The 17854-nt window shown below is 37.6% G+C and overlaps 1 protein-coding gene across 8 annotated transcripts in view; it reads left to right on the top strand.

Annotated features, from left to right (window-relative positions):
- Window positions 1-17854, top strand: part of slc4a7 (solute carrier family 4 member 7) — a 48864-nt gene that overhangs the window by 27968 nt on the left and 3042 nt on the right. For all 8 annotated transcript variants that reach the window (XM_082148868.1, XM_082148866.1, XM_082148869.1 and 5 more), the window contains 16 exons: window positions 1243-1400; window positions 1566-1653; window positions 2799-2945; window positions 3139-3242; window positions 4055-4229; window positions 4403-4536; window positions 6544-6789; window positions 6896-7001; window positions 7545-7706; window positions 7790-7903; window positions 8861-9022; window positions 9097-9348; window positions 10101-10169; window positions 10282-10455; window positions 12878-13009; window positions 13198-13289. In XM_082148868.1, the coding sequence (XP_082004994.1) occupies window positions 1243-1400; window positions 1566-1653; window positions 2799-2945; window positions 3139-3242; window positions 4055-4229; window positions 4403-4536; window positions 6544-6789; window positions 6896-7001; window positions 7545-7706; window positions 7790-7903; window positions 8861-9022; window positions 9097-9348; window positions 10101-10169; window positions 10282-10455; window positions 12878-13009; window positions 13198-13289 (2315 nt within the window). The remainder of the gene's footprint in view (window positions 1-1242; window positions 1401-1565; window positions 1654-2798; window positions 2946-3138; window positions 3243-4054; window positions 4230-4402; window positions 4537-6543; window positions 6790-6895; window positions 7002-7544; window positions 7707-7789; window positions 7904-8860; window positions 9023-9096; window positions 9349-10100; window positions 10170-10281; window positions 10456-12877; window positions 13010-13197; window positions 13290-17854) is intronic.

The raw sequence follows: 17854 nt of genomic DNA on the forward strand, positions 1-17854 counted from the left end.
TGAATTTTGAGTTGTGTGATAGTCGATAGTCACTGTTTGTGAATATCATAGAAATAAATGAGAAGTGCCGTATACTGAATCATACCTGTTGCGCAATTGTCTGCTCTTATAAAACAGTGTTTTTTTGTTGTAAACTCTAAAAATAGACCAATCCAAAATTAATGTTTAAGAGCAAACATGTTGAAGATTAGGCAAGGCAGTAAAGCCTCTCCTCCATTGACATCCTTTAAAAAAAATGGATCGGATTCAAAAATTCACATCACGTGAAGACATGTGACCAGCAGAATATCAATACGTCACGGCATGACCAATTTGCTGAATTAAAAGAAGAATTTTTGCAGTAAAGCTGTAGATTGTTTATTTTTACATTTTGAATGTATTACTATTTGTTATATTTTGAATTCATGTTTATAAAAAAGATGCTGGAGAGCACGACATCATTGCAGTGTCCAAGGAATTTTGCATGCTCAAAGTCTAGTGTGACCGCGGCTTTAACAGGCGTTACACTTTTTTTGCTAACCTTGCAGGCTTGCCTTCAAGTGGCTTTGTTTTCGCATGAGCATGCGTTTCCGGTCTGACGCATTCGCATGCGTATGAATGGAAGTCAAATGAACAAAATGTGTAGTGTGACGGCATCCCTGTATACTTTGGGCTTTATGCTGCCTTCACATGCTATCATAAAATGTCCTACTTCCCTCTTCTGAAGTTGTGATTATTAGCTTGTCGTGTTCAAATGCTTTGTTGTTGGAAAGAACGGGAATCATTGAGGAGACCAGGTTTATTTTTGCCTGTTTAACGGGAAAATCGTATTACAGCCAAATTATATATTTAGCATCTCATTCATAGACAACCATGTACATATTCTAATAGGCTGTTTTCACTGTATATAAAACATACAATGAGCTTCAAATGATTATTCACATACAAGGCGATGTAGAATACCAGTCACAGCAGAAATCATTCTCCCCTCCGCCATGTTTAAAGTTTATGGCACGTCCAACTCTGGGAATTGGGCATCAAAATTATCTCCAAGATTCTCAGTGGTAAATACGATTTGGGAGGTCGTTCATGTGCAATTGTTTAACTAGGAAACTCGTTATTACGATAATCCCGATAGCATCTGAAGGCAGCATTGCTCCAACTGCACACTCCCAGCAAACCAATACCCCATTCTTGAGGTTCATGAAGAAACACACAATGTCAGCACTATGTACCTGATCTTTACATTTTTGTGCTCTTAAGGTGGACATGAATTTCATGAAGAAAATTCCTCCAGGCGCTGAGGCTTCGAATGTTTTGGTGGGGGAAGTTGATTTCCTTGAGCGTCCAATCATTGCCTTCATCCGTCTCTCACCTGCTGTTCTTCTCACTGGACTGACCGAAGTTCCTGTTCCAACAAGGTAGCACTCAAGCACCCATGAAAACATAAGTTTCATTTACATAAATGCACACAAATAACACTTCAGCGAGACTTCAGTAGGTTTCTTCTTATGGTATGTATGTATGTGAAGCCTTTTATGCAATCTTTTCTTGCAGTTTCATTTATTTCCTCAACTTATTTACAGGTTTCTCTTCTTGCTGTTGGGACCTTTCGGTAAAGGGGGCCAATACCATGAGATTGGCAGGTCTATAGCTACTTTAATGACAGATGAGGTGAGGCTTCTCCCTTGAACAATGCTGTATTTCTTAGTCTGCGTTCCTGTAGCTCAAACGGTAGAGCATGTCCCTAGTGACGTCAAAGTAGTGGGTTCAATCCCCAGAGAATTCATGACCTGAAAAAAATGTATACCTTGATTTAAAAGCATCTGTAAAATGCATAAATGTAAATATAATTTTATTTGAATGAATACAATGCTGTGAGAGATAAAGTACACCCCATTCAATAATAAGTTGTATTGTGTTAAGTTTATAGGGCATGTCTGATTTTTTACAACCTTTGCATCTTGCAAATTAGGATTATTTTGTAATTACCATAACGATTCTGAACCACAAAGCCTTCACGTGCTGCCCACAAGTATATGGCTCCGACCTTAGTTGAACAATTGATGACAAGTTACACTACAGTTCGGCATATTGGACAGACTTTTGAACCTCACAGCCTCGATTTCATTCATGTCAGATTAAATATGGCATCTACCCTGACAAAAGTCCATAAAGATCAGGATAAACCTGCTTTAAGCCTTCAGTAGCATTTTAATTGTGTTCAGAAAAACCTCTGTTTGGAGTAAGTAAAAAAAACAAAAAACTTCTATTCAGCAAGGATGCATTAAATTGGTTAAAAGTGACCGTAAAGGCATGATGTTACAAAAGATTTCTATTTCAGATAAACTATGGTTCTTTTAACTTTTTATACATCAAATAATTGATCATGCTTTCCTCAAAAATATTAAACAGCACCACTGTTTTCAACATTGACAATAATAAGAACTGCTTCTTGAGCACCAGATCAGCATATTAGAATGATTTCTAAAGGATCGTGTGACACTGAAGACTGGAGTAATGATGCTGAAAATTCAGCTTTGCCATCACAACAATACATTATACTTTAGAATATGTGTGAAAAGTGAAATTTCACAATACTGTTTTTACTATACTTTAGATCAAATTATTGAAGCGTTGGTGAGCTAAAGAGACTTTCAAAAAACATGAAACCCCAAACTTTTGATCTGTAGATCTGTATGAGATGATTTTGAATTATGCTCAGACTGTCTTTACTCATAATCACAAATTTAAGATTGCAGCAGTTCCATTTACGTCTGCATAACTGCATGCTCATGCCTTCTCTAACACCATGACAGATCTTTCATGATGTCGCGTACAAAGCCAAAGACAGGAATGACCTTCTGTCTGGCATTGATGAGTTCTTGGACCAGGTGACAGTGCTGCCTCCAGGAGAATGGGACCCCACGATACGAATCGAGCCGCCTAAGAGCGTCCCGTCTCAGGTAATCATCGCCTGAGAAGATATGGAGTTGGGGCTGTTGTAGAGTAGTGCTTATGGCTCAGAGGTGGTAACCAGAAGGTTGTTGGTTTAATCACTGCAAGAAGCCAGCCATGAGCCACAGGGTTAACAGGGTGATGTTGTTGCTCTTTTTTTTTAGCCTCTTACATTTTGTTGTTTCAATTTCATGGCTGCAGGAGAAGAGAAAGATGCCTTCCATGCCTAATGGCTCTGCTCCACTATCAGAGATAATCAATGAAGAGGAACACCACACTGGACCTGAACTCAAGAGGACAGGACGGTCAGAGCTAGTACAACCTCATCACTTATATACTGCACACTCTTTTACACACATCACCCATATTATAAGTTGGTCATAAAAGTTTTCATATGGATTCATATGAGGCTTCAACATTGAGATTCTGTTATGTATGATTCCCTAAATATGGCTGATGGGTTTATATAAATGACATGCTTAGATGTGTTGTGCTCTTACATTAAGCCATTAAGGTATCTGGACTTTAAGGACATGCGAATGAATGCGTGTCAAAGCTGAACCCTGCTGATCACAGTGTTAGAGAGAGAGAGAGAGAGGGTAATGTTGGATTTACTTAAGTCTCTTTTGATGAAGGAGGACCTTATTATAAACGCATTAAGTGGAGGGGGGTAAAAATGTTTTTATGGTGCAAATTATCTAAGCCTTTCATGTCGGAGGTATTGAATAAAGGCAGTAGATTTAACAGTGGCGCCCCTCTGATGTGCAGCTTAAGTGGCCGGCCAGAGACGGTTGTGTAAGAGTGCCGTTCATTAAGACGTGTTTTAAGAGCACACCCAAACAGCCATTAGAACAAAATGAGAAATAATATCATTTTCAAATGCATTTCCTAATTTTATTTCCTTTTAATGTAGTGACTTTACATAGTTAACTCCACTGTAATTACCAACAGTGATGCTTATTTTCTATTTTATTATAATGAAGTGTGTATGTTTACTTTTAAATAACAACACTATTATTACTGTTGTTTGTTTGACATCTTCAAATTATTATTTATTTTACTCACTGCTTTTGGAAATATGACCTGGTTGAATTTTTTTGTCATTCAATTGTCACAGGATATTCGGGGGTCTGGTGCTAGATGTGAGGCGGAAAGCTCCGTTTTACTGGAGAGATGTGAAGGACGCTATCAGCCTGCAGTGTTTAGCTTCCATCCTTTTCCTCTATTGCGCCTGCATGTCCCCCGTCATCACCTTCGGAGGCCTTCTGGGGGAAGCCACCAAAAACAACATAGTGAGTCAGACTTGTAGGCTCTGCCTGGAAAGATCAATGGAGGATTAAAGCTCTGAGAGTAGCCCTTTCCTGTGCCTTAAATGTTTAATTTCTACTTCCACAGAATGCTGTTTTCTTTGCTTGAAACTCTCCCACAGTTTGATGACAATCCTTTTTGTCTGCTTTTGTTTTAGAGTGCCATTGAGTCTCTGTTTGGAGCGTCACTGACCGGTGTGGCCTTCTCTCTGTTTTCTGGTCAGCCTCTCACTATCCTGGGCAGCACTGGGCCAGTTCTAGTTTTTGAGAAAATTCTTTTTAAGTTCTGCAGGTGAGAGAGACTCACTTTCAATAGAGTGTCACTCCTTATTCGCTCCTTATAGTGTCATTCCTTTCTCCTTATTCTATACCTCAGGCATTATTCTCAAATGATATAATTTGCAATTAGTGACTGTATGCATGTACACTCACCTAAAGGATTATTAGGAACACCTGTTCAATTTCTCATTAATGCAATTATCTAATCAACCAATCACATGGCAGTTGCTTCAATGCATTTAGGGGTGTGGTCCTGGTCAAGACAATCTCCTGAACTCCAAACTGAATGTCAGAATGGGAAAGAAAGGTGATTTAAGCAATTTTGAGCGTGGCATGGTTGTTGGTGCCAGATGGGCCTGCTCAGTTACTGGGATTTTCACGCACAACCATTTCTAGGGTTTACAAAGAATGGTGTGAAAAGGGAAAAACATCCAGTATGCGGCAGTCCTGTGGGCGAAAATGCCTTGTTGATGCTAGAGGTCAGAGGAGAATGGGCCGACTGATTCAAGCTGATAGAAGAGCAACTTTGACTGAAATAACCACTCGTTACAACCGGGGTATGCAGCAAAGCATTTGTGAAGCCACAACACGCACAACCTTGAGGCGGATGGGCTACAACAGCAGAAGACCCCACCGGGTACCACTCATCTCCACTACAAATAGGAAAAAGAGGCTACAATTTGCACGAGCTCACCAAAATTGGACAGTTGAAGACTGGAAAAATGTTGCCTGGTCTGATGAGTCTCGATTTCTGTTGAGACATTCAGATGGTAGAGTCAGAATTTGGCGTAAACAGAATGAGAACATGGATCCATCATGCCTTGTTACCACTGTGCAGGCTGGTGGTGGTGGTGTAATGGTGTGGGGGATGTTTTCTTGGCACACTTTAGGCCCCTTAGTGCCAATTGGGCATCGTTTAAATGCCACGGCCTACCTGAGCATTGTTTCTGACCATGTCCATCCCTTTATGACCACCATGTACCCATCCTCTGATGGCTACTTCCAGCAGGATAATGCACCATGTCACAAAGCTCGAATCATTTCAAATTGGTTTCTTGAACATGACAATGAGTTCACTGTACTAAAATGGCCCCCACAGTCACCAGATCTCAACCCAATAGAGCATCTTTGGGATGTGGTGGAACGGGAGCTTTGTGCCCTGGATGTGCATCCCACAAATCTCCATCAACTGCAAGATGCTATCCTATCAATATGGGCCAACATTTCTAAAGAATGCTTTCAGCACCTTGTTGAATCAATGCCACGTAGAATTAAGGCAGTTCTGAAGGCGAAAGGGGGTCAAACACAGTATTAGTATGGTGTTCCTAATAATCCTTTAGGTGAGTGTATGTATGTATGTATGTATGTTTATTTTATGTTTGTTTATAAGATATAGATTTTTATTGCAGTATCACATTCTATTAATTCAGTTCAAACGGTTCATCTTAATGAATCAATTCAGTTTATATCGCTGACAAACTCATGATTTAATGAAATTTCAGATGTTTATATGAAACATCAGCACTAACTGTTTGTCCAAATGATTGGCTTGTAACAAACTATTGTTTAAAAAAAGTTTTAAATTAAGTGTGACCTGTCACAGTGCAGTCATTGCTTGACATTTCATCAACTACCCATTAAAAAAGTTTCAGTAAAGAGTAAATACTACTCAGTCTTTTCAGTTGTCAGAGATTGTTTTCTCTTAGGATAGGCTGATTTTTAAACCATACATACCGTGGCGCCATCTACTGGTGCAGAAAAGAGTTGGCACAACGCTCTGGAGATACAAACAAACACATTTAAGTTCAGCATAGCCTCATTTTAATCCTACTTGTTTAATTCTACTGTTTGAAGTGTTTAAATATGCGTCATTTGCTTGGCTTGGCTCTATATTGAAGTTAAGAAAAACACATTCCTGATTACATGAATAATCCAGACAGTAGAAGATATTTATATTTCTTAATTTAGCAGATGCCTTTACAAAGAGCAACATATAACATGTCTATTTGTCTCTCTACAGTGACTACAATCTGTCCTACCTCCCTCTGCGCACTAGCATTGGCCTGTGGACGGCCTTCTTGTGCCTTGTGCTGGTTGCCACAGACGCCAGCTCTCTGGTGTGCTATATAACAAGATTCACAGAGGAAGCCTTCGCTGCTCTCATCTGCATCATTTTCATCTATGAGGCCTTGGAGAAACTCTTCCAACTGGGGGAGATGTACCCTATCAACATGCATGACAATTTGGACAACCTCACATTTTACACGTAAGGAAGTATTTAACTTGGTGTATAAATAGACCATATATTCAGAGGCTAGATTAAACATAAACTTGACCCGTTAATTCTAATTATTTAATATTTGTTCCCTCAGATGTCAGTGTTCACCTCCAGCCAATACCACAGAGGAGATGGTACAGGCATGGAATCAGTCAGGGTTTACTCCTGAGACCATTAACTGGAGTGAGCTTAATGTGAAAGTAAGCATTTCATATTTTCAGACTACTGTGTAAGTGTCTTTTAACATGAAATACTATTAACGGCATTTACACATACTTAAAATAGTTATTTTATCATTGTTTTCTGTCCAATTTAAAAAGACATCAGAATAGGTGTCCAGTTTCCAGATTCTCGTTTATTAGTAAATGACTAAACTACTTCTTAACAGCATATTTATTCCTAAATCAAATCTATATGGAACCTTTAATAAGTAAGGAATAATTGACGACAGGCCGTTGAATTATTAGAAAAATAATGCACACCCGAGGTGGGTATACTATTGGTATACAATAGGTATACTATTGTAGTATAAAAGTAAAATAATTTTCATTTTTTGTTCAAGAGAATTTCTTGATCATCGAAGCTTGACCTGTTTGAAATATCACCTAAAAAGAAAACACTATATGCATTTATATTTCATTTAATAAAAAACGATGATTTTTTTAAAAGAGTATCCATATCTAAATAAATAACATCTTTAATTATTATTTGTTGTAATTGTCATTTTCTCCCTCTCTTTAAAGGATTGCAAGGTACTCCAAGGCGAGTTTGTGGGTCCTGCTTGTGGATATAATGGCCCGTACATCCCTGATGTATTGTTCTGGTCAGTCATTCTCTTCTTCACCACTTTCTTCCTGTCATCGTTCCTCAAGCAGTTCAAGACCAAGCGATATTTCCCCACTAAGGTCAGTAGAGTCATTCCTCCACCTGACCATGTGCTGATACAGTGTCATTTACTCTAACGCTTAGTTTCCATCCTCTACTACAGGTTCGCTCTTCCATCAGTGACTTTGCTGTTTTTATAACCATCATGATTATGGCCTTGGTTGATTACTTGGTGGGCATCCCCTCTCCTAAACTACATGTCCCAGATAGATTTGAGGTACTGTAAATGGTATTTTCTATTTTTTTTTTTGTTCATCGTAATCTGATGAGTCGTTAAACTCAATGCAAGAAAACATGTTTGGCTGGTTTTAGGGTTTTTGGACTTTTGACCGTTGTTTCCACTCCCCCAAATTTGCTCCATGTTTATTTTACTAAGAAAAGTTGGAGTCAATATTTCTCAGAGAAGTTACTTATGCAGCTTTATATCTCCAAAAAGAGTTGTAATGAGTGTATCATCATCTGAATGGTCAAATTTGTTGTAAGCAGCCCAAAACAAACAGAAAACACACTTAGCAGGGTGTAGTTGACTCTAAAACCACCCCAGCTGTTTCTGTTGTCTGTTATCATGCTGGGCTTTGACTATTGATTTAACCTCTCTTGTCCTGTTTTTCTATAAAGCCTGCCAAGACCAAATACATTGACATTGCCATATTCAATAACATGCTAAAACTTACTATTCTGAGAGTTATCATGATAAATACTGTACTTTTGAACTTTCTATTCATCAAAGAATCCTGAAATAGTTTTTATCATGATTTCCACAAAAAATATTAACCAGCTGTTAATCAGTTTTCAACATTGATAAAGAAGTTTCCTGAGCACCAATATAAAAAATAAAAGCACTTAAAACTAAAATTAATCATTTTAAATGTTACAAGTGAATTTGGGCATCACGACATGATGTACTGTATGAAAAACTGATATTCATTTAGATATCTGAAAAAGATTTAACTGTGTTATTAAATTATTAGTGCTATTTGAGCATTAAATCACGCCAAAGATGATCTACATGTAAAAATATGAGAAAGGAGAATGTACACTAAAATATCCGACATCGACCGATACCAATAAATAAAACCGGTTCTGATAACCGAAATGGCACAAGAATTGTGCACCCCTAATAAATCACATTTTATGTTTATCATAAAAAGAGTGTTTTTCTTCTGTCCCGTAGCCCACCTCTAAGAATCGGGGATGGCTGATCTCACCTCTGGGTGATAACCCCACATGGACGTTGATAGCAGCAGCCATCCCTGCCCTCCTGTGCACCATCCTCATCTTCATGGATCAGCAGATCACCGCTGTCATCATCAATCGTAAAGAACACAAGCTCAAGGTCAGTTAAACACCTAATCCAGCCTATCAGAGCACTGCAGTGGTGCTGGTGCTCATGGTTCTGTTCTGCTGCAGAAAGGCGGTGGGTATCATCTTGACCTTTTGGTGGTGGCCGTGATGCTCGGCGTGTGTTCTGTGATGGGCTTGCCCTGGTTCGTCGCTGCCACTGTCCTCTCCATCTCTCACGTCAACAGCCTGAAGGTGGAGTCGGAGTGTTCGGCCCCGGGAGAGCAGCCCAAGTTCCTCGGCATCCGTGAGCAGAGGGTTACCGGACTCATGATCTTTGTGCTTATGGGTCTCTCTGTCTTTATGACATCTATTCTAAAGGTACGCTTAGTTTATAGTGCAGAATTGTTTTTTTATAAAATGTATGTATAAAAATTCTACTGTATCATATTTGATGCACAAAAATCTAAGGCCTCTAAATTATCAACATGATCAAAACTTTTCTGAAAAACCTGTCGTACACAATCTACTACATGCCCTCTGTCGTCTGATTGATAGCTTTTAGTATAATTCTAAAAAGGTCCTCCTTCAGGTCATTTGTCCTTTTGCTGTGAAATCTTTACTGATTTAATTAAAGATAACATAGATATTATATAAAGTAAAAATACTTAATATTTCAAGATGAACACTTGCTGAACTGAAGCAATTTAGGTTTACTTGATTATCCATACATCACTTTTTGGAAAAATCATGTAAAAATATATTAAGTTTTATGCAAGTTGTCTGCTACTGTATACTGTTATAAAGATCTCAGTGATATACATTATAAGCTATCAGAATTTCATTTTACTTTTTGGCCATATAAATATCAGCAACTGCAACAAATTGCTTATTTTTGCACAGTTTGGGCCTCTAAATAAAATCCTATATCATACTATATGAGCCTTAAAAGCCTGATGTATCGAATATGATACTTTATAAAAACATACGGTATTTGCACATTTGAAATATTTATTTGTTTTAATATTTTGTTTAAACTTTCATTTAAACAAAAATTTGGACTATTATTTATGTCAGGCTTTACAGGGTTAATGGTATTTTTTCCCTTTTTTTTTTTTGTAATATCTTCATAGTTTATACCAATGCCTGTGTTGTATGGAGTGTTCCTCTACATGGGTGTGTCCTCACTCAAAGGCATACAGGTTAGTGCACTTTCATATTCACAATACAGGACTGATGGTCTTTTTCACAAAGGCAGCTCAATCTAAGACTGATGAATTTGTGGTCATGTTGTTTGTATTCATTGCACTGCAGTTCTTTGACCGTATTAAGCTGTTTGGGATGCCTGCAAAGCACCAGCCTGACCTGATCTACCTGAGATACGTGCCGCTGTGGAAGGTTCACATATTCACAATAGTTCAGCTCACCTGCCTGGTGCTGCTGTGGGTCATCAAAGCGACTGCTGCCGCGGTGGTCTTCCCTATGATGGTAAATATGAAGTCTCACCCACTCATAGGTTCCCTTTACACCTGGCATTAACATGCAGTTTGGCTAAAAAAGATCAAATACACAAAAGGCATTTACACTTTAATTCCAATGCGTCTCAAATTTGATTGGATTATGCTTTGCCACACAAAATTTAAGTAAAAAAATGTCAGAGTGCATAAAAAACCTTTATGGGTGCAATGCAGTTTTATGAAGTAAAACCGTAATAAAGTGATACAAGGATACATGGAAAATAAAGACCAATAGGTAACATTTTACAATAAGGTCCCATTAGTTAATGTATTAACATTAACACTGAACAATAGCTACGTTTGTTACAGTAGTTATTATTCTTTGTTAATGTTGGTTAATAAAAATACAACTGTACTATGTTTGTTCATCTTAGCTCAGGTCCATTAGATATTAACAGATACAACTTTTGATTTTAATAATGTATTAGTAAATAAACTTAACATTAACTAAGTTTAATACATGCTTTAGAAGTATTTTTCTTTGTTAGTTGATGTTAATTAATGGAACTAATAAAGAATAAGAAACATTTTCAGTCAATATCTAGGCCATGTTTTAGTCCAGGTTAAAATGTAAAAATGTTTAAGTTTGAAAATAAATAGCCTATTAAGTCTTCAAGTATTTGGTGCTGTGATGAACATAGCGAATACAAAAATTGTAATGTCTGTTTGAAACATTTAAATACTGTCCAGAAGCAGAAACCAGTGCCTGCTTTGTTCATGGGGTTACGGGGGTATCGGCTGCATTTCTGCTGTTCCACAAGCGCCATCTGCTGTCTTAGAGTAACATTCCCCCATTCTGTGCTATTGGAGATTGTTAAAGGTGTTCCTCAAGGATCCGTGTTGGGGCCTCTTTTATTCACTATCTACATAAACAGTATTGATTATGATATATAAAGATGTTAATTTTCACTTTTACGCAGATGATACTGTCATGTATTGTGGTGCACCTTCGAAACAGCAAGCCTTGCTTAAGCTTCAAGCGGCTTTTGATGTTATTCAGTCTCGGCTTCATACACTAAAACTTGTTCTGAATGTAGATGAAACTAAAATCATGTTATTCTCAAGCTCGAAACAGGTGGTAGACAATTTTATTCCTCTCCAGACTTCGCGAGGTAATGTGATTTGAGTTAGTAAAAGAATCTTGGCATCATTATCGATGATAAATTATCTTTTGGGTCTCAAATAACTAATTTAAAGAAAAAATTTAAAATAAAGCTTGGGTTTTATTTTAGAAACAAGTTTTGTTTTTCATTTAATGTAAGAAAGAGGTTAGTTTCTGCTACTTTCTTGCCTGTACTCGATTATGGTGATGTGGTGTATCAATTTGCTTCCTCTCAACTTCTTTCTTCTTTGGATGCTGTTTATCACAGCGCTTTAAGATTTATATCAGACTGCAAACCTTTAACTCATCATTGTATATTGTATAATAGAGTAGCCTGGCCATCTTTGTCTATTAGAAGGAAAATTCATTATTACCTAATTATTTATAAAACTATTCTGGGGTTGTTGCCTTTGTATCTAGGTTGTCTAATTCAAAAGAAAAGTGTTGGGAAATATTCCCTCCGGTCTGATAATTGTTTTACTCTCTCTGTTCCATTTGTAAGAACTGAACTGGGAAAAAGGGCTTTTATGTACGCAGCTCCATTTGAATGGAATTTACTCCAAACGAAATTGAAATGACAAACTCTGGTGCCTATGGAACATTTTAAATCTATTATTCGGTCACTCGAAGAAGACTCATTGATTTGCAATTGTTTTTAAGTGTTTTAATTGTATATTTGTTGTTTTAATCTGTAAGTTGTGACTGTAACTGCTGTCCATTCTTGGCCAGGACTCTCCTGTGAAAGAGATTTTTAATCTCAGAGAGACTTTCCTGGTTAAATAAAGGTCCAAAAAAAAAAAAAAAAGGATTAGAAGTTGAGAAAAATATGTATTTTTTGGGGTAGAGAAATGGGATTTCAAGTGTAATCCAGTAAAATTCTGTAGTACATAAACAGATATTGTTGATTTAAATGTAATTTTACTTGCAACGTGAAAAAGGCGCAAGAACACAGTACTTTCAAAGTGACATATATAAATAATATGCACCATAACTTCATTATTGCATATTACTTGCATAGCTTTCTGAATTTAAATGTTTAAATGTCACATTTATTACACTATCGGCTCTCGGCTACAGGGTTAAGTACAAAGTATACTCAGTTTTAACCAAGTTTTTTGCAGAATTTCCTCAAAAAGCAGCACAAAATTGGATTCGGTCTCTGCATGCTCGTAGATTGCATTTTGAAATGGGGATTTTTTGTTAATCTTCATTCAGATTGCACTGCTCATCATCCATTGTTGCATTTATTATTTTTATTTTTTTACTCAGTTCTTGTATTCATCTTCTGTAGGTTCTTGCTCTGGTATTTGTGCGGAAGCTTCTAGATTTCTGCTTTACGAAGAGGGAGCTTAGCTGGTTGGATGACCTAATGCCAGAAAGCAAGAAGAAAAAGGAAGATGACAAAAAGAAAAAAGCAAAAGAGGTATTTGATCAGTAATTAGACTGAAATTTTAAAGATTGCTCTCCTGTACCTCTTCATTTGCATTTAACATCAATGTGATGCTTTGTTTTACTTCTCCTGATGATAAGCAGGTTTAGAATATTTCTGAAGCTCCATCTTAATAGATTTTTTTTACTAAGCACCTTTCTTGTCTTAATGTGTCTGCACAGGAAGCACAGCGCATGATGGAGGCAGGACGAATAGAGATCCCCTTTGAAGGTAGTGGTCACCTGGGAATCCCTGTGAAGGCCCTTAAAGTCAGGTTGGTGACAGTTCATTAGTCACATACTTAAAAAATACTTTTATACTGCAGCATTATAAGCATTTCTTCTCATAAGGCATTTCTTTGTGTGGGTTTCTTTCAAAGGGTATCTCTCGCCAAAATGCAACCTAGGGTCTTTTTGTTAATCTACCCGAGGCAAACTTTCGTTTAAAAGCATAATTAGAATAGAAACGCCACTTTTAAGTTTGACCGTATTTTCGTTTTTGGTCAAATTGCCTTTTAAATGGGAGGGCTCGGGGCACTTCAAGCAAAGCATGTTGTGTTGAGCCTTCTTAGTGTTTTAAAAATAGCGATTTTTGATGCTATCTTAGAAGTATCACCAGGGGCTCTACACATGAACTCGAGCATTGAGAACATTGTTTGTGTACACAGAGTTTACTAAAAATAAAGATTTTGAACAACTCGCTGTAGCCGTTGTTGTTTCCGTCCGCCGGCATTTTGACAGTCAAAAATAGTCGATCTCTGAATGCGAATGAACTGACTCTGAATTTTAGTACTGTTTCTTATATGAGCATCTTTTTTCAAATACAAGGTCAATATTGATTTTCACTAACGACAAAACAACAAATTATCCCTGAATTTATATGGAACTAAGCTTTAGGAGCTTTCCATCTTTACTCTCCTCCCTGTTACGTTGCATTCGGAGATCGACTATTTTTGACTGACAAAATGCCGGCGGACACAGATACAGTGAGTTGTTTAAAATCTTTATTTTTAGTAAACTCTGTGTACACAAACAATGTTCTCAATGCTCGAGTTCATGTGCAGAGCCCCTGGTGATACTTAATAAGTTTCGTGTTGTGTTGAGCCGCCTTCGTGTTTTAAAAATAGCGATTTTTGATGCTATCATAGTAGTGCCTAGCCTGGGAAAACCCAGACTACTTCCGGCGAATTTTAATTCTCTCTCCAGGATAGTCTGGAGAAGAGCCCATTCAAACTCATTTCTGTGCCGCCGAAATCGCGGCACCAATCAGAAACGTTTGGGGAGGGATTTACATGATGACGACAGCGCAGCGACGCTGAAGGAGATTTCATTACAAAGATGGATGCCGCCGTGGAACATCACTCGTTCGAATCATAGACAGTATATAAACGAATCAGTTATCGCGTCTGTTTTGAGCGATTTAAACTTACCGTTTTCGTTAAAACCGGAGCAAAGAACAACACTCGAAGCATACGTCATCTCCTTCATCGATCTGATTGGTTTTATGACTATCCAATTGCGCCCAGAGGAATTTGAGCTACGTCGGTTGGTGACGCCCCTTTGGAAATGATTTGTCTACATAGCTTCGCCAGACCCTATACTCAGTTTCAACTGAGAAGGGTCTGGTTTTAACCAGGCTAAGTAGTGCCCCATGCATTCCCATTCAACAGGCAATTTGACCGAAAACCAAAATACGGTCAAACTTAAAAGTGGCGTTTCCATTCTATTTATGCTTTTAAACGAAAGTTCGCCTCGGGTAGATTTAACAAAAAGACCCTCGGTTGCATTTTGGCGAGAGATACCCTTCAAGCAACCTGTGTTGGCCTCATTCAGTAAGTTTTGACCTGTTTCTTTTGAGACAGATCTGACAGTGTAGCCTCCGGCACCTCATATGAGGAACACACGAGCGGAGTGGTTGGTCTTTTGCTTATACCGCAGGCCTGTTTGTGTTCTTGTTCCTGCATACTCCCTCTTTACAGGGGCGAATTCCAATCTGCGTTTTTGCACCCTTGAAAGGCACTTTGGGAAGGGGACGCCATTGGAAGGGGTGTTACAAACTGAATCCCTTCATGTAGGGCCCTTCCACAAGTCTGTTAGCGAAGGTCACCTAAAGGAAGTATGGTCATGTGACCCAGGGTGACGAATCCTCATGATCCTCATGTGGGAGAGTTTGAGTTAACATGTATAAACAGAGTTATTCAAGCTGTTTTGTGTGATATATTACACACATTTTTGTCAATTTTAAGTTTAAATAAGTTTCATAGGTAAGAAATGTGTTTAATAGTAGATGCGTTGGGTAAATGTGACTACATGCAGGGCCTGAAGTAAAGAAGTGCCCTGTTCCCTCCAAAGTCCCCACTTCAAAGGCTCTCCCTTTCGGAGTGAGTAGGGCATAGGATGCTTTCTTCCGATTGGAATTTGCCCCAGCTCACGATGTTAATCATCACTTATATCTGATTAACACAGAGTATTTTGCACATCACCGTGTGAGTGCATGATTACGAGTCTAAATCTTCTTCTGACAGCTTTGCATTGGTTAACAGTGGTGGGAAACTACACACAGACCTCATTCAACTCATCCTTTAACAATGCAGAACAGCTTCAGATGATGATTGTTGCTTATGATTTACCTTGAATGCTCAGTAATCAACATTCCATGTGTAAACCAGTGCTTAATAATATCTAAACAAATTAGGCAGGCCACTGACAGGCTCATTGACAGACCACTGTTTGACTTTGACCAATACACTTGTTAGACTTCACTAACAGGTTTCAAGAGCATTGGGAAGGGTTAACTCTATTTACATAATTATTAGAGGCATTAAAATTAGAGCAGAGACTTTCATTAAACATTCAAATGACAGTTGAAGTCAAGTTATGTAAATTTACTCTCAAGGCCAAAGTAATTCACATGGCTCTCTAGATTTCTTGATACTGACAAGCCAATTATGCAATTATGTGGTAAGATATTTTATGATTAATCATTATTAAAATTATATTCATATCAAATTTGTGCTCAAAGTTAAACCAGAGATTTCCTCCATGATGATTAAACACAATTTAGACATACTGAACCCAAACATTTGAATGGTAGTGTACAGTAATATTTTTTTAAAGAAATTAATACTTTTTTTTTGCAAGTATCAAAAGTGACAAATCTTTTGTAACATTATGGCTGTGTCTGAAAATTTAGGCAGCTGACTTGTTGAAACTGATTTCGGACAGACTTCTGAGGCAGCGTAACGGTTTAATAGGATTGTGGGATATCAAAGGCAGTGACGGATACATCTATGCTGCCTTCAGAAGGTATCTCAGGAGACAGGAAGTGAAGCTAACATTAGATTCTGACGTGCCTTGAAGCTTTCATACCTTTGAATGCATCCTCCGAAAGCAGCATTTTTACGATTTTGGACGCAGCCTATAAATGGCTTTACTATTTCAAATAAATGCTGTTCTTTTGAATTTTCTATTCATCAAAGAATCCTAAAATGTATCATGGTTTCCACAAAAATATTAAGCAGCACAACTGTTTCCAACATTGATAATAATAAGAAATGTTTCTTGAGCAGCAAATCAGCATATTAGAATGATTTCTGAGTAATGATGCTGAAAATTCTGCTTTTCCGTCACAGAAATAAATGACATTTAAAAATATATTCAAATAGTTAAACACTAATTTTGTGAAATATTGCAATTTAAAATAACGGTTTTCTGTGTTTTTGATAAATTAATGTACACTTGGTGAGAATAAGATACTTACTACTTTCTAATAAAAACTTTCTGACAACAAATTTTTAAATGGTAGTGTAGTGTGGTATTATTAAACCACTAGTTGCATTTCAGGTTGCCCTGTGAATGTGATTTTGCTTTCAAAGTCCAAAAAACTTTAAAAGGGTGTTTTTATTTATTTTTAGTAGAAGTTTGGGAAGGTCATTCATTTTGTCTCAGATCTGCTTAGTGTCCCTTTTCCTAGTTACTTTATCTAATCTAGATGCAATAGACGGGCCTTACAGAAGAAAACCAATTCCAAGAGGTTGATGTTTAGTTTTAAGCAAGGGAGCAAATAAATCTGTGTATTTCTGCTGGTAGAGATGACTTAATCAAACATGCTTTGATTACTAACATGACATATTGCTTATGAACAGGGGTGCACATAACTGGATCTGCTCATCATATTTCTTCACAACACTTAATGTACATTTGAGACTTCATTTGACTCATTTAACTGTGCTTGCGAGGATACTCGACAAAATGGGCATTTTTGCATAATTGTGTGTGTTTTTGTCTGTTCAAGCGTGCCTTTCTGTAGACACGAGTGTGTGTCACACAGACAGGAGATTCACAGACGCACGTGCCAGTAGTTACACACACTGTTACACACCGTGTTCTCTTTTGTGTCTTATCACACGTGAATGGTTTTAAAGCATTTGCTTAAATTAGAGCATGGTCATATATTGTAATGCTAGTCAAAGGATGATGAAAAAACAAATACTGCGTTAATTGCATAAAATATTTTTGTTATACTGGAAAAAAATTATCGCGTTAATTTTGACAGCACTAATATTAATGAACACACTTGTTATCATCATGATTGCCTGAGATGGAGAAAAGTCCTACTCCATTAAGTAAACCCTAAAAATATTGGTACTCAAAAGTGCTTCCCTCCACGTTTTCTGCTACGCATCTGCTCACCAGTTATGTGCACCCCTGCTTATGAACATCATTCAATGCTCACCTCTGAAATGACATGAAGGGTCTGTGCTGGGAGGGTTTGTCTTTTGTACATCTGATGTTTTGTTTCATGCTTTATTAATCAAATGGCCATCAAGCACAGTGCTGG

Source organism: Leuciscus leuciscus (genome assembly GCF_965113295.1).
Source record: "Leuciscus leuciscus genome assembly, chromosome: 20".
Lineage (NCBI taxonomy): Eukaryota > Metazoa > Chordata > Actinopteri > Cypriniformes > Leuciscidae > Leuciscus > Leuciscus leuciscus.